General features: G+C 36.4%; 1 protein-coding gene across 6 annotated transcripts in view; it reads right to left on the reverse strand.

Annotated features, from left to right (window-relative positions):
* The window catches only part of DMD (dystrophin), a 2,476,968-nt gene that overhangs the window by 841,859 nt on the left and 1,610,166 nt on the right, over positions 1-24,943 (reverse strand). For all 6 annotated transcript variants that reach the window (XM_059910880.1, XM_059910875.1, XM_059910877.1 and 3 more), the window contains one exon: positions 17,906-18,081. In XM_059910880.1, coding sequence (XP_059766863.1) covers positions 17,906-18,081 — 176 coding nt within the window. The remainder of the gene's footprint in view (positions 1-17,905; positions 18,082-24,943) is intronic.

The raw sequence follows: 24,943 nt of genomic DNA on the forward strand, positions 1-24,943 counted from the left end.
CATATATAACACAAAAATTCAGTATTATAATTATTGTTTTTAAGCAATAACATGTCTTAAAGGGGATAGGAGAAGAAAAGAGAAATACATACCTGTATTTGTACAGTTTTTTAATATTTATCTACATATTTACCAACTGTGTTGCTCTTCATTTATTCTTGTAGATATGAGTTACTGAATATCATTTCTTTCAGCCTGAAGGAGTTCCTTTAGTTTTTGCATGTATGTCAGGCCAGCTACCAAGAAAATATTCTTATTGTTTGTTTGAGAAAGTCTTTGTTCACCTTCATTTTTAAAGGATACATTTACTTTATCTAGAACTCTTGGTTGACAGTTTTTTTTCTTTCAGACTTCTGAATATGCTGTTCCACTGTATCTGACCTCCATTGTTTACGATGAGAAGTTAGCTGCTAATCATTTTATGTTTCCCTATACAAGATGAGTCATTTTTCTGTGGCTTTTTTCAAGATTTTTCCACTTGTGGTTGTATTTCAATAGTTTGACTGTGATGTTTTCAGGTGTTCTTGGGTTTATTTTGTTTGGGGTTTATTGAACCTCATCATACAGTAGCTCCCTTACATATGAACGAGTTCCATTCCAAGAGCACATTCATAAGTCCAATTTGTTCACAAGTCCAAGAAGGTTAGCCTAGGTACCCAACTAACACAGCTGGCTATACAGTACTGTACTGTAATAGGTTTATAATAATTTCCACACAAATAATACATAAAACACAAAAAATACAGAAAACATTTTTAATCTTACAGTACAGTACCTTGAAAAGTACAGTAGTACAGTACAACAGCTGGCATAATGGGTCTGGTACTGAGTGAACAGGCAAGAAGAGTTACTGACTGCAGGAGGGAGAGGAGGCGGGAGATGGTAGAGCTAAAGGATCATCAGCAATAGGAGACGGAGGGCAAGCTGCAATGTCACTCACGCCTGACATTGATGGCACAGGTTCTGGTTCCTTGCTGGATTCAATACTATCTACCCTCTTGAAAAAACAATCCAGTGATGTCTGGGTAGCAGCTCTTTTTTTCTTGTCATAGATGACATGATAGCACTGGATTGCATTCTGAATGGCTGCTGCAACCTTCGTGTACCATTCTATGCTTGGGTCCTGTGCCTCAAAAACTAACAGTGCCTCCTCAAATAAAGAAAATCCCCTTGCCATTTCCTGCATCGTGAATCTCTTCTGTTCTTCAGTTACTTCTTCTTCTTGTCTCTCTTCGTCCTTTCTCTGGGCTTCCAGTTCCATCAGGTCTTCATTAGTAGGCTCCTCATGTTGCCCAGCAAGTTCCATCGTTATGGCTTGGCGCGTCTCAACAGTACCAGCTACATCACCGCTGCTTTTACACTTGCTTCCAGACATCCTGGGCTTGAAATAAAGATACTGTACTGCTGTACTCTATACAGTACTGTAAAGTACACAAAAGCACAACCACTTGTAGAGGATGCACGCACATGACAATATATGCCAGGCACGTGAACTAACTTACATGATTGGACATGCAAACACAGTTTGCATCTTGGAAAGTTCGCAACTTGAAGGTTCGTATGTAGGGGACTTATTGTATTTGTAAAGTTTTGACCGTGATTTCTTCAAATAATTTTTCTGTCCCTATCTCTTTCTTTGCTTTTTGGTACTCTCATAATACCTACATTGATACACTCAATGTTTTCCCACAGGTCTCTGAATCTCTGGTCATTTGTTTTTCATTCTTTTTTTTTCTCTGCTCTTCAGACTGAACAGTTTATATTTATCTTCAAGTTTACTGATACTTCTGCCACCTGAAATCTCTTGAACTACTTTGGTGAATTTTTCACTTTAGTTATGGTACTTTCTTTTTTATAATGTACATCTGTTGATATTCTTTATTTATTGTCATTGTCATCATACTTTCCTTTAATTATTTAAACACAGTTTTTTTTTCCTTCTTGAAGGTATTTATCAATATAATAGGAGCTTTGAAGTCTCTATCTGGGCCAACTCAGAGACAAATTCTGTTGTGTGCTTTTTTCCCTGACTATGGGCCACAGTTCCCTGTTTCTTTGGATGTATCATAGTTTGTCTACAAAATTCAACATTTTAATTAATATATTGAAGCAGCTCCAGATTCTGATTTCCTTCCACACCCACAGGGTTGTTATTATTGAAGTTTTAATAACTTATCTGGACAATATCTGTGGAATGTTTCCCCATAGTGTATGACTGTTAACAACCTTTCTCTGTTTTTTTTTTTTTAAATGTTTAGCTTACTAGAGGTCAGCATAGCTTAGCTGTCATTAGGCAATGATTGGTCAGCAGTTGTGTTCAAACACCTTGAGTCAGTAAAATTTCCAACTTTTGTCAATGGATCTGTATTTATGTAAGGGAATGTATTCAAATTTTAAGCAGTTTTAAAGTCATCTTACAGCAGATATACGGACAACTTGTCCAAGCTCTTTATGGCTGTCTCATTTCTCATATATTACTGATAAATCAAATTTCTGGCTAGTCTTCCAGTCAATTGTTTGCCCCAAGCAAAACAGCAATTTTAGGCCAGCTGAAATTGCCCATTTATTTGTCAGCCCATTTATTTGCCACCTAGTTCTCTACTGATACTGATGCTTCTGGGCATGGGGTTTTATACGCTTGGCTCCAAATAAAGTCAAACCCTATGGCAGTGAAGCTGCTGGTTTTCATGTGTTATAACACCCTGGTCTAAGAACTATGCTGACCAAGCTGGTGGGTGGAGACTGGGAGCAGTCCCAGGCAAAAAACACCAAAGACTACCACTATTCTTATTCAAAGTTCAATAGTTTTCCTTATATAATCACTTTTCAATTAGGTATATGCTTTTGGTTGACTTCCAGGATCGTAAAATATTTTGTACAGCTTTTGCAGGTTTTTGAGTAGATCTGTTGACCTACTCATTTTGCTATCCCAGAAGACCTGTTTCCAGAGAGTAATTTCTAAGCCCTCCTTATGTGCCAGGCACAGGACTAGTCAATTTAGTTACATTATCTCTAACCCTTACAGCAACCCTACAAGAGATGTATTATTATCCTTATTTTTCTAATGAGTAAAATAAGACTCATAATTCAAGTAAACTGCCAAACAAAAAAGCAAAATAAAAATATAAACAAAAAAGTAGCATGCTATTTACTTCCAAGGGTAATAAATACAAGTGGGAACAGAGGTGGTTATTCTCCAGCATTTAGTTAGCAGTTTTATTTTATTGGCCAACCCCAACGCCAATTACTCTTAGCTTCCACTGTCCCATGGAAAGGTTAATTGGCAAGAAAATACCAAATAAATCAGTAGGAGAAACAAGCTATTTTTGTCATGGATACACCCTGATGACTTTAAAAAATATATTATATTGGTTCATAAAGTAGAGTTTTGTTCTCACATATAATCCTAATAAAATACAGGGACCCTCATGACTCTAACTTTTCAGAGAGTTACATGCACAAAAACCCAGTCTAAAAACAAAAGATCACTGGAAAATAATCCTAATTTCAATCCACATTTCTGGGTCAAAAAAGGGTACGAATTCAGAAGTTACAGAAGATTCCAGAAATTCCACTTCTCCTTTCTTTCATATCCATCAACTACTTCAGAATCTTTCAATTTCTGAAACTCTACACAAACTAGACCTATATTCAAGTATTCTCTTGTTCTCTTTATTTTGTAGATCAGCTTTCCCCCTCCAGCTATGTAATTGCCCTTTACTCAGCCTTCTTTACTTATTATCCAAATTCCACATCATTTAATACTACCAAAGATAGTATTACCCTTAGATATTGGAGGAAGCACAAATATGAGAAGAGACAGGCTTGAGTCTTTCTAAATGGTTAGTAAAGATGGAGGGAACACTCGGGTTTTTTTAAATTAAAAAATATATATATTTATTTTTGGCTGTGTTGGGTCTTAGTTGCTGTGCACGGGCTTGTCTCTAGTTGCGGCGAGTGGGGGCTACTCCTTGTTGTGGTGCGCAGGCTTCTCACTGCGGTGGCTTCTCTTGTTGTGGAGCATGGGCTCTATGTGTGCAAGCTTCAGTAGTTGCAGCACACGGGCTCAGTAGTTGTGGCTCGCAGGCTCTGGAACGCAGGCTCAGTAGTTGTGGCACACGGGCCCAGCTGCTCCGCAGCATGTGGGATCTTCCCAGACCAGGGATCAAACCCGTGTCTCCAGCATTGGCAGGCACATTCTTACCCACAGCGCCACCAGGGAAGTCCAACACTCATTGTTAATTTGTCTTGTCGCTGTTATCCTTATTAGCTGTTTTGTTCACATAGGTAAATATGATCATAGGACAACAGAAAAGGCACAGATTTGGGGTCAGCATCACTGACTTTTAGTCCTTGATCCTTCTATAATTCTGATTAGCCTTGGCACAGTATCTTAATCTTTTTGAGCTGCAATTTGATAATTTGTAAAACGGACAAAGGAATACTGCCATCCTCTGATTACCATCTCACAGTCAGGAGAGAAGGTGGACATGAAAGATCTTTAAAACTGAGTTGCTGTGAAGATTACACAGGGAAACATTTGTAAAACTCTTGACAAAGACCATTCATTGGATTGACACAAAATTTAGTGTCAATATTAACTCTGTTATTTCCAAGTTTCTAGCCTTGACAGGTGAATAGATAGTGATGCCACTCAGAGTACCTCTGTGGAGGAATAGAACATATTTAAGTGTTGGATACATTGATTTTGAGGCCTCAGTGGGACTGAGATATGTCCAGTGGATTTAACTACAGGAGATCATTGATGGCCTTGGCAAAGATTGTATCAGAGCAGTGGCGGGGACCAAGAGCAAAAAAAAAGAGATGAGATAAAAGAGAATATGTGATTTTAAGTATTAGTGACTAGGAAGAGAAGGATTCAAATGGGAATAACTACTAGGACGGGGAAGTAAGAGACCTTTCACAATTTTGGCTGCCTAGAATCTGAACACCCTGCATACATGGTGGGATTTCCTAAGATCAGTGTGGAATCTGAAGGAGGAAGTTCAGTTTTTGAATCTGGAAATTAATGACAGAAAATTGCAAGGGACCATTTAGAATTCTTTCCATCAGCAGTGGCATTTGTCACCCCATCTGTAGTGGTGGAGTGATCCATGGCAGCATGCAGACACAGGGTATGAGTTGGACTGTTGTTCCTAGAGCTGAGCCTCTCCCTCGGTTTCTGCCCATTTTTGAGCCGATGTTCTATCCTTCTATATGGGAATAGGAGCAGGTCTTTATCCTTCTCATAAAGTCAATTTCTGCTTACATTAAAGAGAACTGGATTCTGTTATTCAGAGCTAAAAACCCTGACAAGTACAGTGGAGCACATTAAGAAAGGAGTGTTGGTAATTTATTTTTAATCTGGGAGCTAAATACACTTACTTGGTCAAGGGTAGGAAGCCAGTAGAGAAAGGATGAAGATACACTTATGCTTGTGTGCATACAGGGGAGAGAGAATAATTAATTGGGCAAGGTTCCTGTGAACTAAGAGATAAGGTCTTCTGAAAATGAGGAGATATTATTATACTGGTGAATGTATAACGAAGTGAAAAATTATTAGATTAGCAGCTCACACATGTATGGTGTTTTCCATTTTAGAAAAGGTTTTTAAAAACATATTTATCAGTGGATAAAAAGAGAAAAACATATTTTCATTTAAATTAATCTATATGGAAAAAAGCAAATTATGATAACTTTAGATATATATTAATGGCCAAACTACACCAGTTCAGAATTACTAAAAAAGACGAGATTTGTTAAAGGGAACATGAGAATAGACTAGCACACATATCTAAGGCATCCTACAATTATATTAAATCCAAGGAAGTAATCAATGACGTGATCAACACATTTTTATCTCTAGTCCGGGTTTTCCTTTGTGCACAAAGATGGTCTACTGACCTGTGAATATTGTGTTTCTTTTTAGTGGTATGATGGCTTGTAATTCTAACATAAAAAGCACTTCGGAAATGATTGCTCATAATGTGAAATATGTCTCACAGGACAGGCTTTGAAGGTAGTCATTTCAAGTTTCCTCAGCAACAAGGAAAATGGAAAGAATGCAAAATGCCTTTTGGTCTGGTTTAAGAAAATGGTGGGATCCAGGTGGAGCTGCTGTTGAGTCAGACAGACAACAGTAGACAGATTTTAGACACCAATAACCTTAAAGGGAGAGTGCATTTACAGGACTCCAAGTATGGAGTCTTATGGGGCATGCTTTGCGTTGTGCTTATTTCTCATGTTATAGGCTCTCTAGCTACCTCTGTATTGACCGTCTGCATTTCATTGAATGCTGTATCCATGCTTTAAATATGCTGTAGACAACCTTGCTTTCACCAGGGTGCCCCAAACATACACAGAGGCCATTTCTGATCTGCGATTAGTAGGATGAGAACTTTGAGCTTATTTTTTTGTATGTTGTGATGAATATGTTCTCCTGGTCTGTCTCCCATATTTTGTCTACCAGCGCTTCTGATTTGTGAGTTAAGGGTGGTAGTCTGTGACCCCACAGAGATCATAGGTATTACTTCAGTCAATTAGTCACCACTAGTATTCATCTGCCACAGTAGCTTCCTAACACCTGAACCCTTTCTCCACAGCAGTGTTTACTTGTTAATACGTACTCTGGGAACTCTCTTTTGTTTACCAGCTAGTGAGTAAATGAAATGAGAAAGGGATCTCATTGAGAAGCGGTTAGTTGACTGGGGATTGCTACCATGGCTTCACTGAGAAGAAAAAGGCTCAGTGCCTTCAGCCTTGCACATCCAAATGCATGTTTTCTGACTACCTTGTTTTAATTGTTCCACAGGCCCCTCAAACCTATCATATCCCAAGTTGACGTCTTTATGTCTGATTTGCCTTCTTTCCATCTGCGTACGGCCCCTTGTATTTCCTCTCATAACTAACAGCACTCCATTCGGCCAATTCTCCAAGCCAGAAATCTGGGGAAGGGGGTTCTCCTAGAATCCTTCCTTCAAGCTCCCAACCCTCTCATCTAATCAATTACCAAGTTATTTTACTTTCATCTACCGAGTATCTTGAATGTGTCTCATCTTTATAAGCTTTATTTTGCTCAGACACTCATTGTCCTTACTCTGAAATACTACAAAACTACTTAACGTGAGTCACCCAGCTGCCAGTCTCACCCTCTTCATTTCACCCTGAGCTCAACTATCAGAGGGGCCTATATGGTTCCAAATCTCATCTATTGAAAAACCTCCCCGTGTTCTTCTATGCCACCCCAGAAAGAAGTTTTTTGAGATACAAAATCTTTTATGACATGGTCCATCTTGACTGCCCTATTTAGCACCACACCGCACTTTGTCCTTTAGACAAACAAGAGAAATCCTCTTACTAAACTTGATGGGGATGACTGGATAGGCAGGTTTTGGAACAATATTGTTAAGCTGGAGGGATTATATAAAGTCGTTTATGCATATTTAAACATTTTATTTTCACCTAGAACATATAAATGATCATTAACTCACTACTCATTTGGTATGGGGGAACTGACTGAAATTCAGCATATTCTTTCTTGTATAAAACACTCCTAGACTGCATAATCTATGACTTTTAGTTTTGATTTCTTTAGAGTAAGATTTAGAGACATTGGAAAAAAATCTAAATGCAAAATCCTTCCAGATTTTTGTGGTTTCTACCCTCTACCCCCAATTTTAAATAGTTGCTTCATCCATATCTAATTGAACAGCATTATTTGCTAATCAGTCTTCCAAAGCATTCAACTTAGTTTTAATAGAAACCACAATTTTCTTTCTCTCTGCATTCCAATTTTATTAGTTTATGTAATATTTAATTGAATAAGAAAATTCTAAAAATAAGAATAACTTGCATAAATGGGTTGGGAACAGCACACGGTTGACTCTTAGAAATCATACTCTCAAATGGTGGGAGGCAAGGTGCATGGTTTCAGGAAGTCCACTTGAAAAACTTTTAAAAACATCTATAAGTTACTAATATCCAGCATTCAGTTTGGAATAGGAATTGGGCTGTTGGTTTTATATATTGAATGAAAAGCTTAGAATAGGTAGATGAGTAAAGTAAATGGAGATTTAAGACAGCATATCTGTACTGAACTGCACGTAGTCCTTCAACGTATCTACTCTGTTTCATTGATTTTGCTCCTATCACGTTTCCTCTCTGGTGTGTCCATTCATTCTTCATTTGACTCCTGCCAACCTACAAGGCCCATGCCAGAGATCATCCTCCCTACTTCAACTCCCACCTCCCCAGCCCCATAAAAGTTGATAGAAGACCATACAGAGTATGCATTCACTTGTGTATCTATAGAGAGCGATATTGTCTGTACCAGCCAATGTGACAGCATGTTTGGATCCAGCTAGTCAGTTTCACTAGAATTTGCCAAGTTTCAAAGAAGAAAATAGGACCTAAAAGGATTAGCTATGAAGCTAATTTTTCATAGTCTTTTGATGAAGAATTATGAATGCCCTTGAAAGCTTTTCAAGAGTCATCAGAGAACAGATGGGAAGAGATGAGCTTTTCCATAGACACCTGTGGATAATAATATCTGTATGATCCTCTCTGATCAATCTAAAAATAGATCTTTGGCAATATGGATTGCATCTAAAATATCTTCTGGTTACAGGTTGGATGAGGGTAAAATACCTAATTTCAAGTCTAATTCCCACTTAGATCACTAGAATTTACTAGTTGTGATCCAGTAAGACTGACACAAACAAATGTACAAAGTGTTTGAATCAAAGACCTTCTTTTTGGTGTAAATAACTATGGGAATTGAAGTCATTTTCTCTTAAGAGTATTAAACTCTGGAGAACACCTAAACTATGAGTTATTAACCCAACTTCTTCCATTTTTAAGATTAAAACTGATCAAGTCCAATTTTCAGAACTAAAAATATATCCATGGAAATGTGATATTATAAAAACATTTTAAAAAATGGTTCAGGCTCTGTAGATCTATTTTTAACCTATGTAACAATGTCAAGTGTAAAGATTTAAATGCCTAGTTTAATTTGAATGTGGATAGAAATTTTTACTATTTAAATTGAGAAAAGAATTTTTGGTCATTCACAATGTACTAGATTTTCTGCTAAGTATTGTGGGTTATAGAGAGGAGAGTAAGACGTTGCCTTGCCCTCATGAAGCTTTCAATCTTGCTGGGGAAATAAAATATATGTACATATGATATATAATAGATATGTAAAATGTTATGTGAGTGTTATGAAAGGGAGCAAGAAGAACTTGAGAGCAAAGCACTTCTGCTTGAGAAGAGCAGGTAACATTCATTGAGGAAATAGCACTTCAGTTGGGTTCTGAAGCATGGGTAGGATTTTGAACAAAAATTAAGGGGAAAGGCAATTTAACACAAAAGTAAATGGCTTTTGCAAAAGCTGAATGACAGAACACTTCAGGTCATTTTATGCTTGAGACACCAGCTGAAATGGTGAAAATGGCAGATAACATGCTTGCAAAGATAGGTCAGAACAGATTTCATGTCCTATTCACTTGCTACTGAGTATGGCCAGGTAAGGGAATGGGCTTGGTAAGTGAGAGGCTGGTGGGCAGAAACTGTGAGAAATAAAATATTGCCTGCCATATCAGTAAACAAAGGATGTCACGGTCATCAGAGATTGCAGTCCTCCACCAGTGAGTCCTGAGGGAACTCAGGAAGGAAACAAAGAATACCTGCCATCTAGCAGCCATAAGACTGCAGCCACGCCCGACGGTGATCCCTGAGGAAACTCAGGATGTGAAAAGACAGGATACGGGCCTGAGATAGCTGGGGTGCATATCAAACGAATGACTGAAGTGAGCCCAGACTCTTGCATCTTCCCATAGGAAGAAAAGTGCTAAATTCCTTAACCTGAGATATCTGGTTTTCTTTAACAATAACCTTTTGACGTTCAGACTACCTGCCCTTTGTTGCAAAACTCCTATATATCCTAGCTCCCCTCTCGCCTCACCTCCTTGGAGCAGTTTTCTCAGGGTTACTCGAGATGCTGCCTCCCAGGCTTGAAGGCCTCAGTATGTCTGCCGAATAAAACATAACTCTCAACTTTTAGGTTGTATATATATATTTTTAGTCGACAGAAGTATATCTTAGAGGACACTAAAGGTCCAAGCTAAGTAATGTAAAATCGGATCTAGAATAACAATGCGAGACTTAGGACTATCTGGGCTTATATCCTGGTTCAAATACTTGCTAGTTATGTGATCTGGGGCAAAGAACTTCAGCAGTCTGTGCTCCAACTGCCCTTCTGTAGACATGGAAATAAGAATAGAGTTGTTATGAGGACTACATGAGCTATGTAAAGCACTTGGAACCGCTCCTGGCAATATTAAGTGCTGTCATCACCACCATCATCATCATCATCAGTATATAAGGGTCTATATAATGTATTATTAAGTCAAATGTCTATGGGAAAGCAATTAATATAAATGACTGAGGTGGAACAATTGTGGCAAACTGAAGAGAAGGCTTGCTTGCCCAAACCAGTGCTGCTCAAACTTTAAGATGCACATGAATCACCTGGGAATCTTGTTAAAATGCTGACTATGATTTATTAGATTCTGCATTTCTTAGCAACTCCCGGGTGGTGTCTGTGCTCTGGTCCAGAGATCACACTTTGAGCAGCAAGAAACATCTGTTACTTAGTTGCAACTGATCATGCCTTGAGAGAACGTCGGAATGAGTGCCTAGTAGCCAGATCTAAGTTTTCAAAACGAGACAGAAATCCTTTTTTTTTAAAAATATGAAGACTCTCAATTTTTAAATGTTGGCAATTATTTCATAACAGTGCCTATGTAAAAAGACCACGCGCTTTCCAAGCTAGATTCGGCTTATGGGCACTCAGTCTGCAAACTCCAGGTTGGATGAAGAATCAGGGTTAAAACTGGTGATAAGAAACCAGGGAAGTTCAGGTATAAAGCAAGTGGACTCGAGTCAGGGCTGGAGGGATCCTGGGGGGCCAAGGGTGAATGTGTGAAAAGGCTTTTAGCGCTGGTTTACACGTATATGTTGGCTACATTTAAAATATGGCCTACACCACAAAGAGACTTGTGAATTATAGTAAAATTTTGGTTTTCATTTTGTAGAAGACAAAGTGCTATCTGAAGACTATTTTGTTAGGGACATCTGAATTAGTGAGAAGCCAAAATTAAAGAAGACTTAAGAGAAAACAGTTGTCTTACAAAGGGTGCATAGAGTAATATGAATTGCTAATGGAGATTTTCAAGAAGAGGTCCTACTAGGCCTACTTTAATGAATTAGATAAGGCTCATTTCTAATTAACAGCATCTATTTGCACGCGAACAGTGAGCTAAGGTCTTTAAAAAACAATTTCTTCCCTTAAGTACATTCAGGAATGCCTCCCATTAGCTTATTTACACCATTAATTTGCTTGGTAAACTAGCATAGATTATATACAGGTAAACTTCTGTTCAAAAATTCAGCAGTAGAGGCACTGAAATGAATAAGAAGTTACTGCTTTTACATGAGGTCTAACACAATAAGAACTTTTTAATATGCTTAGCCTTACTTTGGATTTTGATGTATTCTGATTGATAGAGATGTTTGCATCCTTGCAAAAGTAACATGAAAAGATTTTTTCCCCTAGTACTGCTTGCCAGAAGGGTGCCAGTATTCCTTTGAGAAGGTGTTACTGCCCGGGTCTTGGCTTCTATATAACATTCTCCAGTGAAGGAAATCAGAGGCCCTTAGAGAATGCTAGATTCCATACCTGGGGCAGGGAAAATACAAGGTGAACCTGGGACATTTCAGCAGAAAGCTTGAACGGGCTCCCACTGGTTAAATTTGGTAGAGGTGAGGATCAGCAAGAACGATAACTAATTCATTACAACATATTGACTAAATCAGAATCCATAAGTCCATATTGAGATCAAAGAGAGAAAAAAAGGAAGTGTTTTCTTTTTTTAATAGAAGAAATCAGCTTGTAGGATTCATGTCAGAACTAGGAAAATCATAATTTTGAGTCCCCAATGTAACAATTGGGCCAGGGAAGGATCATCAATGGGTATTAAAGCCATCAGATGACTTACTAATTTCAAATAAAAATATATTACTTTACAATTCAATATCTAATTGTTGCCATCTTAAGCAAGTGATCAAACTTAGCATCATTTAGAGTGAGAATACCTCATATTATGCATCTCCTGATGTGATAAAAATTACATAGCATCCTATATGAAGTATTCTTGTCAAAAACATTTGACTTGTATCTTTTCAAGTTCCACCTAGACCCAACTTCCAGTTTAAAAGAAATACAGAAAATAGAAGGTAAATGGAATCGAAATTGGAAAAGAAGTAAAACTGTCATGTTTGCAGATGACATGATACCATACATAGAAAATCCTAAAGATGCTACCAGAAACTATTAGAGCTCATCAATAAATTCAGTCAATTTGCTGGATACAAAATTGATAAACATAAATCTATTTCATTTCTATATACTAACAATGAAATATGAGAAAGAGAAATTAAGGAAACAATCTTATTTATCGTTGCATCAAAAAGAAAGAAATACCTGGGAATAAACTTATTCAAGGAGGCAAATGACCTGTACTCCAAAAACTATAAGACACTGATAAAAGAAATTGAAGACCACACAAACAGAAGGAAAGATATACTCTGTTCTGGGATAGGAAGAATCAGTATTGTTAAAATGACCATACTACCCAAGGCAATCTACAGAGTCAATGCAATCCCTATCGAATTACTAATGGCATTTTTCACAGAACTGGAAGAAAAAAAACTTAAATTTGTGTGGAAACACAAACAACCATGAATAGCCAAAACAATCTTGAGAAAGAAGAATGGAGCTGGAGGAATCAGGCTCCCTGACTTCAGACTATACTACAAAACTACAGTCATCAAAATGGTATGGTGCTGGCACAAAACAGACATATAGACCAAAGGAACAGGATATAAAGCCCAGAAATTAATCCACACACTTACGGTCAATTAATCTACGACAAAGGAGGCAAGAATAAACAATGGAGAAAAGACAGTCACTTCAATAAGTGGTGCAGGGAAAACTGGACAGCTACATGTAAAAGAATGAAATTAGAATATTCTCTAACATCATATGCAAAAATAAACTCAAAATGGATTAAAGACCTAAATGTACGACTGGATACTATAAAACTCCTGGAGGAAAACATAGGCAGAACACTCTTTGACATAAATCGCAGTGATATGTTTTTGGATCTGTCTCCTAGAGAAACAAAAATCAACTAATAGGACCTAATTAAAAGCTTTTGCACAGCAAAGGAAACCATAAATGAGATGAAAAGACAACCTATGGACTTGGAGAAAATATTTGCAAATGATGCTACTGACAAGGGATTAATCTCCAAAATATACAAACAACTCATACGACTTAATATAAAAAAACAAACAACCCAATCCAAAAATGGGCAGAAGATCTAAACAGACATTTCTCCAAAGAAGACATACAGATGGCCAAGAGGCACATGAAAAGGTGCTCAACATTGCTAATTATTAGAGAAATGCAAATCAAAACTACAACAAAGTATCACCTCACACCAATCAGAATGGCCATCATCAAAAACTCTACAAATAATAAATGCTGAAGAGGGTGTGGAGAAAAAGGAACCCTCCTACACTGTTGGTGGCAATGTAAATTGGTGCAGTCACTATGGAGAACAGTATGGAGGTTCCTTAAAAAAACTAAAAAGAGTTACCATATGATCTAGCAATCCCACTCCTGGGCATATATCCGGAGAAAACTCTAATTTGAAAAGATGCATGGACAGGACATTAAAAATATGGTGTTATTTTCAATTTTCTTGAGCATGATAAACACTCATGGTTATATACAGCATGTCATTATTCTAAGGAGATGCATGCTGAAGTATTTAGTGGTTAAGTATAAGAGTGTTTATAATTTACATGCAATTGTTAAAACAACAAAAATTTGTGTGTGTATATTATTTACTATATTACATAAAGGCAGATACTGGGGAGGTAGAGAGAAAGAGAAAGAAAAAGCATATATGGTGAAATGTTAATTGTTGAATCTAGAAATGTAGGAGGAGGAGAGGAGGGTATATGGGTGTTCATTATGCTACTTTTTTTCAACTTTTCTATATGCTTGAAATTTTTCACTAAAAAATATTGGAAAAGAAGAATTTCAAGCAATATTTTCAATCCAGTAAAATTTAAATTAAAGTTGTTATTCCTCAATATATGTTAGTACAATTTTTGTCTTATCTGTGAAATGGAGGAAGTAATACCACATTCGTCAAAAGAAAAGAGGAGAGAGAATCTCTTAAGATCATTTTTTATTGCTATGGGCAATGATTCAGAGATTCCTCAATTTAGGGATTTCACCTCCCATTATGCTGCTTCCCTCTTTCATTCAATCTTTCATAAACTGACATTATTCTAAGTAAAATACAGTTTCTTATGTTGTCAGCAACCCATTGCTTGAAGGCCTGCCCACCTACATTCCCTTGACTGGTACATCTCCTGGAAAACTCCAGGATAAAATAAAGGAATGTTTGAGGATGGTGACTACACCATCAAAAAGGAGTAAAACCATGATATTCGGTTGGCCAAAAAGTTTGTTCGGGTTTTTCCAAACGAACCTTCTGGCCAACCCAATATATGCGATTGAGGTCTGGGCAGATTAAACGAACAGCTGACTAGAAATAGTGTTGTTGTTGTTGTTGTTTTAATGTTATGGACCCCTTCAGCAATCTGGTGAAGCCTGGGACTTCTCAGAATAATGTTTTTAAATCCAGAATATAAAATACATAGGACTCCAAAGGAAGCCAATTGTATTGAAATAGTTTCAAAACTATTAGAAACACAAATTTGTGATAAAGTAATGCTTGCTTGTTTATTATTAACACATTAATAAGATACTGTGGTAGATCTAATAACTACTGTAGTTTTGAAGCAGTGATAAGTATGAACCATATTTTGAGATATATGTAACAACTCTAATGAGATAGGAAAACATCTGTGATTTCACAGATACTGCTAGCACTGCTCTGGTTTGTTGCCTATATTCAAAATGCAAGGGGATGCTCAACTTCAGTTAAGAGGTTAGTGAAAACAAAGAGGTATTTCCCCCCATTCAAGCTCATGGCACCCCTTGAATTCTATCAGTGGACTGGAGGCTTAAGAGTCTTCATATACAGGCTTGCTTTGTTTTAACCTATGACTTTCCTTTATGGTCAATAGGTTTTCATTTGCATCTTCTTCGTTTACAAAGACCTTTTTGGTAGCTAAGCCATCATTAAACTCATTACTATGATGCTTAAACCTATAGATGTTATCCAGTTCCTCTGCTTTATAACTGAGGCAACGGTAAATTTTCTATATTAAATTGCACAGCTAATTGACTATTTTATACTTCATTTACTTCCAACACAGACTAACCTTAATGGATGTCCACTGCTATTTGAAATTTTCTGAGAATTTTCTTCTCATATTTCTGATAGCTTACATTTTCAAAGAGAAATGTTTAAGATTATGTAGCTATAAAGCTACAAATAATTTTTGTAGACTTTAATTGCTTAAATTATACACTTTTTTTAATCTGTGTACATGGACTATGAAATATTATCTATTTCCAACAGCTGTATTTAAATCCTGCTGCAAACTAAGAATACTGTTGTCACCTTGAAGAGTCATCTTATTTTTCACCTGTGCAATAAATAACTTCTATCTCCTTCTAACTTCTGCTTGGGGTGCACTGAAAGCATGACACTGATTAATAATAGTCTCATGTACAGCCCTCCCACAATTGTTAGGTTAAGTAAAATAATATTTTATAAAGAATATGTTATTTTTACTTTATGTGCTACTGGGTGCTTGGAAATAGCTGTGAGTGTATTTGTATAGAAATGACACTTATATTTTATTACTTTTTTACATTTCATAAAATTTAAATGATACAAAAATCCTGAGTATGCCACAAAACTGATCTCAGTGGAAATTTAAATATGCTAACATTTATTTTTTAAATGTATCATGAAGTAGACAACTTTAAAAGCTGAGTTAAAAAAAAAAAACTCAAGGAAGCTGATCTTGACTTTTTAAGGAACAAAAGTGCAATAGTTAATGTAGGTCAGAATGTTTAAATGGGAGAAATTTTTTCTAACCAATTACAGCCAAATCCCTAGCTGTAATTAACCTACAGTTTGTGTAATACTTCACAACAGAGTCAGCATACACCAACTTCTTATAAGCTTAGAAAGATCTAAAATTTTAGAGCTTATTTGGTGAAACAGGTATATTGCCCTATCTTCATTTATAAGTTATAATTTGCATTTAGAAGTCAATAACCAATAACAAGAATTTAAAAATCCAGGTAAGAAGTTATAGAAAATATTAACAAGCTTTACTCAAACATTATATGAGTAAGGTATTTCAAAATGAGAAACAATACCTTGTATACACTAACGAAAAAATAATCCCCCAATCAATTTAATATACTTTATGAATGCAACATATTCTTATACATGCTATTCAATTTTCCTTAATCTCCCCATTTCTTAACATCTTATTTTAGACTAGACTGGGTCTGGGGCAGAAATGATGTTATACAGGTTTAAACCTGCCCATAGTGTAAAAATATCAGTTATTTAAATAATGGGATAGTTGTGTATTTAATAGAAGGATTTCAATTTTTGGGGGAAAAAAAGTATATGACTTTCCCAAGGAAGCAATTTAACTACAAAGTTTGGATCTTTATTTTATGATTATATATATAATATATAAAACAATATATATTTTGTTTTATATATACATAAAACAATATTTTCTAAACCAAGATTTAAAATAAAAATGTTTTTAGATGATGCTATTATTTTTAACTTTAGCAAGATTTGTGTATGTGTGTGCGCACATGTGTGTAGATTAACTAATGCATTCATTTTGTACAGCAGTATGAATTGTACCTACTTTCTGAATAATGCAACATGAGCAAAGGTGGCCAGAGGAGGTGGGCAATGACAATGGACGTAATTCCAAAATCTTTCTAACACATCCTCACCAAAGACGCTCATCAGTGAGTTGTTCTAGCTTTTTGAATATTAAAATCCACCTATTATGTAGATGATAGGTAGGAAGCAAGAGCTTGGCAGTAGAACTGAGTTTTCATTGTTCATAACAATAGTCTCATTTGGTAAATAACGACCAAGTCCTCCCTTATGAAACAGGAAACATTCGCAACAACTGGAAGCATAATACAAAATCCTGTTTATAAAAATATCTATGTTTTCCAACTGCAGCAGCACACACTTGGCTTTCTGTGCTTTCGATACATTCCAAGGGAAAGTTAAATGATGACTGAATTCAACACTAACCTTTCTCAGGTTTTGTTTTCCTCTCTAGATTTGAACGTTTTCAGCCCAAGTCCCTCTTCCAGAATGTACTAAGAAATGTAGTGGAACTAAAAGGTAAATATGACTATCATGTTTTTCAGCATCATAAGTCACATTTGTAGCTGTTAAAAAAATCTAGCCAAAGAGCAGGCTTTCCTACAAAATGGTCATTTATAACTTCCCTTTCTCATCTTCTTTAAAAAATAATTGAGACGCAGCTTGTTTAAGCTAGAATAGACTGAAGACATTCATATTTAAACAATCATGTGTGATTTTTAAAGCAAACTTCAAAATTTAAAACAGTCAAAAAGCACTGCCTATTTAACTAGCAACAGCTACGTATTTTATTATTCTAGAAAAAGAAAGAACAAGTTCACTATTGCTATTAACTGCTGATGGGCTCCTTAACGTTAATGCCTTTCACCCTGGTTATAATCTTTCACAAAATCTTTTTTTTTTTTTCTTTTAAGGGCAGCTTAAACAGCTCCGCTAAAACTTTAGAATTCCTATTTTATCTGTCACCCTACCTCTTTTTTCTTTCGGCCAGCTGTTTGCAGACCTCCTGCCACCGCAGATTCAGGCTTCCCAATTTTTCTTGTAGAATACTGGCATCTGTTTTTGAGGACTGCTGAATTATTTCTTCCCCATTTGCATTCAATATCCTGACAACAGTTTGCCGCTGCCCGATGCCATCGTGGAGTTCCTGTGAGATACCAAAAAGGCAAAACAAAAATGAAGCTCCATGTCCTTTTATTTGAGAAAAGATTAAACAATGTGCTACCACATGCAGTTCTATTGGGAGAGAAAGAAATAAAAAAGCTCCATGTGAAAGTTTCTCTATGAAACTGACATGCCCATATCCAAAGGATACAAGACAGAAAGACACCTTTTATGTGTCAGTAAAAAAGCACCCTCTCAGTTCAGCTCGTTTTTATATTTGTAAAGCTTGTCAGCTAGAGGATGTTATAATGTCCTACAAATCAATTAGTTGGAAACCTTCTCAAGAGCAAATTCGATTTCTTGTCCCCACAAGGATATTCCATGTTTAATAGTCTATGAAGTGTTGTAAAATTTAAACATGAAGAAAGTATTTAGATTTCTTCGAGACTGTCAATATGAGAGGTGAAAAAGAAGAAACATAGTGTAGCCAGAGTATTTTTTAAAAAGCCTCGAGATATTTAAACAAAAATTCATTACTATACGAGAAGGAAATTTATTTCAAATTCTGTTTCCATCAATGAATTTTGCATTATAAAACCACATAAGGCTGAGAATTAATTGCTTTCAGGGGCAGCCTATCAAGAAATCCCTAAGGTACAGAGAAATTTAAAAGTAATCTATAGCCACCAGAACATTTTTATGAGTCATTGACGGTGTCAAGCTTAAATATCTCTGCTTTTTATCCTAAATGAAATTTTAAGAGTAGAGTGTCAGAAAAATAGATCTTTTAAAAAAGACTGTTACAACCAAATATGTATTAAAAATGCCTTTTGCCGTTAAATAAAAATGGCACTCTACCTTTTTTTTTAAAAAAAAAAGGTAATCTAGAATTTGTAAGGCAATTACAACCCATTACTAAATCTGAAGTTTAGAAAATGAAGTAATATAAGAACTTGAGATATTTACCATATTTCAATCTAAAGGACTCACAGACCCTTATGTATGGATGGGACAGTCATTATGCAGACCACTTTCCAGTACATGTGATTCTAATTACATAATATTCTTACATCCCTCTGTCCCAAGAGCAAGTACATACAAACTCCATTACCTGCTTGCCAAATAAATAAATGAATGCCTGTTTTCTAAGACTGGGTCAAATCTCCTTTAGATTCTCATTACACATAAATTTCTTGGGTTTTTGTTTGTTTGTTTGTTTACTACTTTCATGTATTATTATTTTGAATACTAGAATTTTTGGTAGTATGTCTTCAACAGTTAAAAGACTCACTAAATCCGCAAAAATGACAACAGGCCATTATTCCAGGAGCACAGTACCTCACAATGAACATAAAACTGCACAGTCACTGAGCTATTCGTAAGCTTTCCTGACCATACTCTCTTGTGCATGAGATGTGCTCTAGTAAACACGTGATACTTCCTTGCAGCTAGTTGACTTCACTTGCATCACACTCTTTAACACCTGTTCAGATCACTGTTGCATGTGACAGTCATTGCTTAGTAACAGGTAGCCCCATTCATAACAAACTGTGTCTATATTCCAATTATACCATAAATTCCTTGAGGTCAGAGATTGTGTCCTATATACAGTCTTGTTCCTAATGCTTACTATAACATCTGGTTCATGAGGGGTTTCAATAAGTATCCACTGAGTGAATGCATGAATCTATGAATAAAGGAAGCGGAGGAGGAGAGGAGGGGAGGAAGGAAGGAGTTCTCATCATTGCCAAGGTATTATTAGTATTAATACTGATCACTGAACCTCCTAGAGATTCAAAGAAATAAGTACAGTTTTCTAGGTTTTAGGCAGTGTATAATCTAGCTGACAAGACTAGACATATTTGTGAAGGATAATTTGTTACACTATATACAGTAGAATAGAGAAAGCAAGGTGCTCAATAAATGATAGATCAGAAGGGGGAGGATCTTAGTGGAAGGATGAAAAGGAGATAATTTGGGGGATAATTTGGAATTGAAAGAATAGGTAGGCCTTAGGGAGATGCAGGGTTGGGGCGGTGGGGGGGAAGGGGATGGCAGAAGACAAGGCCTATGGTGTGCAATTTTTGTGATCTGATCCCGAGTATACATTTGGGCTCTATGTCACCGTATGAGAGTGGAAGTTTAGGGAGAGGTGTAGCCCTGGATTAATATTGGGCTTGGGCAGAGAGGACCTTGTTTTTCATTAAAGACTTTGCAATTCGTTGGAGAGCAACAGAAAATGACATAAGTACAGGCGTGTCAGAGCTAGAGCTGTGTTCCTAGGTAATTCTGAGGCAACGTTTAGGCTAATGTTAAGGCAGGGACACAGGTAAAACAGCTAGGACAGGAGTCTGCGAGGTAGGTATTGGGGCTAAACCTAGAGTTTAGACAATGCACCAGAACAGAAAGGCAAGAGGTAACATGAACTGTTAAGGCAGAATCAACAGGGTTGGAGAACTAGCTGGATCATGCAATCATGAATGACTCCTGAAATGGGGAAACCTTTGCCGAAAACACCAAAGTCAGGGAAGCCGTTAGAGGAGAAAGATTTGTATCTCCAGTGCTGTCCAATACCCACGACTGTTAGAAATACTTTTTAAAAATGCATGGAGCACCTATCAGATGTGTACTATAGCACTGCGTCTCAAACTTTAATGTGCACATCTCCTAGAGATCTTGTTAAACTGCTGATTCTGATTCAGTAGGTCTGTCGAGGGCCCCAAATTCTCTACTTCTAACAAGCTTCACGGGGATACTGATATTGTTGGTCTGGGAACAACACTTTGAGTAATAACATGATAGAGTAAATGCCTTCTGGATCTTTGTTAAGGAATCAAAGAATTCTTGAGGCTAGGTTATAATGCTATAAACTAAAGCTGCTTCAGAATTTTCTCTCAGCCCCCTTGCTTTGTATTTTTGATCTTGGCCCTTCTACTTCATGGCTGATGGCTACAGTGACTTTTACAATCCAATTGTAGAATCAACAAGGGTTTTATTATTTCTATTTCCCAGATAAGCGATAGAACTGAGTAGCTAAGAATGAAGCAATAATTTAAAATTGTTAGATCCAAATCTCATTTATACAGAGTCCCAAATCAGGGCCTTCAGATTTTTTTTTTAATTTTGTGAAAGAAGAGCTCGTTAAATAGTGTACTGCATTTGTGTGAGATTTTGTAATCGGGAGAAGTATTTATAGTGTGTGATTGACATGAGGAGAATTTTCAGTAATAAAGCTTAAGACGACAAAATAATGGATCAAAACAGGAAGTAAAAACTTGTACATGTTGTTTTACAGTTAGTCTCTGAGCCCAAAGATAAAATTTGACTTACAAAATTAAATGTAAAACCTCAATCAACTTTATTCACTTAGTGAAAAACTAATTTTCATTCTATAGCTTCTAAATATTTTAAGTACTAAATTATTCACTACCAGTGAACTTCCCAAGCTTTGATATCATATTAATGTTCTGTTGTCATAGGCATCCTTATCTATTTCTCTGGCAATTAACATCTAGTCTTAGCTTTGGCTAGAAAAAAATCATAATTAAATTGATTGGATTATTCATCATAGTTAGAAAGCTTATTGTGTTTTGATTCCAATATTAAAGCATCATTCTTAATAATGACTGCTTATCAGACTCCCCTAGGGAGCTTTTTCAAAATATAAATATAAAAGTCCAGAATTCCACTGTAAACCAACTGAATCAGAATCTCTGCGTGAAAGGGGACAAAGGTGCATAAAATAGATACACTATTAAAGAAAGGTAGGCAAGAAATACGTGGAGCAGAAGGGGCATGTTTTAGAGTTACTGCATTATTATTAACTTCTTGTATGCTTTTTAAATTGAGAAATGTTCCTAAATTATAGAAAGTGACACACATATCTAAGTCCTCCAAGTCTGGTCAAACTGAGGGAAGAGAAGAAGAATTATAGGCAAGGAAGGAACAGCTATCAATAGATTTTTATGGAGGGAAAAATATGAGACAAAGAAACTAGTACATTTTATATGAAAACATTGCGTAAGTTTAATAAGTATATTTGTAAAACTTTCCAAAACTGTATCAAAACACAATACCTGGAAAATAAAATGTGACAAATGAAGAAAAAGAAAAAGCTAAGAAGCAGTTATGGGAAATTGTACAATGACAAATTGGATAAGCTATGTAGGAGATAAAGAATTGGCAAAATATCACAAACTAGGTGGAATAGGAAAAGAGACGAGACAAAAAGTGATTGGGAGAAAAGATAAAGACTGAGGGAAACAGGAGAGAGAAAAACAAACCTTCACTGAACAAGCAGATATGTCAAAAATCCAATCCTGTGATTTACTGGTAAGTCTGTTAATGTTTTATTTTGAGACAGATTAATCATTGCCTCAGTTTACTCATTGGTCAAGTGAAAACATGTAATAATATAGAACCCTCTAGAGATCTGTGAAACTGCCAGGTAGAAATTTATGGTGCAATTTCATAAAAAAATATGATGCACTATCTTTGCCACTGTTCCTCTTTGTCAGTCCCTAGGTTTCAAATAAGAGTCTGAAAAATTGTTTCTGGTCCTTTTCTCAAAGATAAATTGGACACGTTTGTCTCTCATGTTAGTTCTTAGACTATACAGTCATGACCATCTTTAGAGGTTTTAACGTGCTCAGAAAATATCTTTCAACTTTTGTTAGATGATGCATTTTTGTAAGGAAATGGACACATACTTAGGGAAAACAGCAGACTTAGCAACAGGACACACTCAACCTAGCCCATTCATGGGCTGGGTGATTCTATCCTCGTGAAAGACTTGATGACCCTGTGAGAGCACCTCATGAGGATAGTGACAAGGACTGAAAGATGGCTAACACTGGGGAAATCCAGCAGTTTAAAAGAGGGAGAAAGAGAGGCAGAGTGAAAAAAAATAGTAAACACAAAAATAGGAAGGATTAGAAAAAGTGAAAAGTGGTAATTTTTTAGTAAAGAATGAAAGGTGTAGGAGGCAAGAATCAAGGTCCAGAGCCCAGAGTGAGGAGATCAAGAATGATGCCTACATATTTACTACAAGATTAAGTCCAAATACTAGCCTACCAGGCAAAGTGTGAAGGGCCTCTACAGCCTGTTCTCTCCTCCACCTTTGCTGCTCCCCAATTCCAACTTTAACTCCAGCTCCCAGGAAAACAGAATGGCTTTCTGCTTCCTCGAGTGTCCCAAGTTTTGCAGATCAAACTCATTGCTCAGCTTAAATGTTTGTCTTCTGCTGGGCCCTTGAAGAGCCGAGAGAGAGCTAAGTGCCTCACCTTTGTATAGGTATTTATAAAATATTTCTATTTAGTGTCATTCATTGGTAGCGTTCATGTCTATATTAGACTTTATAGCTAAGGATTAAGTAATACTGAAGGAGTTTTCTTCTTTCGACCATAAAATGTCTCCAAATTTGAACTGTACCTCAGATTCAACTTTTATCTAAGGACCTACAGATCTTTGATTTGTGATTTGCCAACTAAATCAAACCAAAGGGAGCAGCCTTCACAAATGATCAATCAAAAATAAAATGTACCTTTTTAGTCTGTTATTTCTCCTGGTCTCATTTGTTTTGCATTTCAGTAAACATTTATTGTGTCCCACTAATAATAATGCTAAAACAACATGTATGTTTTTGTTAGTTTGTTACAGGAAATGGAGGCAGCAGGGGGTCTGGTTAGATTTCATCTAGTACTCTTTTTTCCTGTGTAGTAGATGTGTTCGTTGGTACAATTCACTATCTGCTCCTGATAATGGTTGCTATAAAAGAATAATGAGAACTCCTCCTCAAACTAGAATTAGTTTGTTCCTTTTCCAAAGCAAACATCCTGCCAACGAACTAAAGGAAAATTATGTACAGTAGCGATTTATTTTAATGGGACATTTACCTAATATCAAATTACAATGAAATTTCCTTTAGACGTGTTTATCTCATCCACATCAGTGATATATACATTCATTATTATCACTTCTATTAACGTGCATACCAAATGAATTCATCATAAAGTACTTTAAGTACTACAGGCTTTATGAGATTATCTCAGGCTTTTGTTTTCTTCCTTCCCCAAGAAATGCCTTGGGGGGGGAAAAAACCCCAAAACATGCATTTCTCAATTTCAAGCAGATTCCAAAGGAATAAAACAGTATATATGTTAAATCTCTGCCTTTGGGGATCTGAAACTGAAGGCTGCACGTTCAATCTGTCCTCAGACATGTTTTGGCATTAGCACTTTAATAATTTGAATGCCTTTAGGTGGAGCATACATGCCTTCCACTGCCCTCTGAGAGCAGTGGCCCTTGCTTTAAAGGAAACTGTTGTTATAAAGCACACAACTTTGCAAAGTTAATAGGTTTTACTTTGTTCAAATCAATGTTAGGCCTCTCTAGGTTCACAGATTTATTCAATCCTTCTTGGCTTCTAAATCATTCATTAGAACTTCAGGAGAACTACCTGGAAATATTTAAGAGCTGTTTTTCTCTCCATTTACTTAGATCTGTTAAGAAAACAAATTGACGTTTCTCTGATCAAAAGGAGGCTCTTGTCTCTGGCCATGCTTTCATTACGTGGTCCTGGTAACAGAACACATGACTGGAGGCATAAAATTCTTTCTACGTAATTACTAGGATAGTTTTAAAAACGTGAGATATCTCATCACTTAATCTCATTATCTAATCTCACTGGCTCTGAAAAGTTGTAGTTCCTGTTGGTACTTGCCATGTTTATCAAATATTTTCACCCATTGAGTCATTCATTGACTGAACAACTATTTACTGAGCATCTCCTATTGGCCAGGCACTATGCTAAGTGTTGTGTTCATCACTGGCCGCAGTAGAAGGATGGATTGGAGAAGGTCTAGAGTAGAAATAGAGAGACCTCGTAGTTATCACTGTAGTTAAGG

This window comes from Balaenoptera ricei, chromosome X, assembly GCF_028023285.1.
Source record: "Balaenoptera ricei isolate mBalRic1 chromosome X, mBalRic1.hap2, whole genome shotgun sequence".
Lineage (NCBI taxonomy): Eukaryota > Metazoa > Chordata > Mammalia > Artiodactyla > Balaenopteridae > Balaenoptera > Balaenoptera ricei.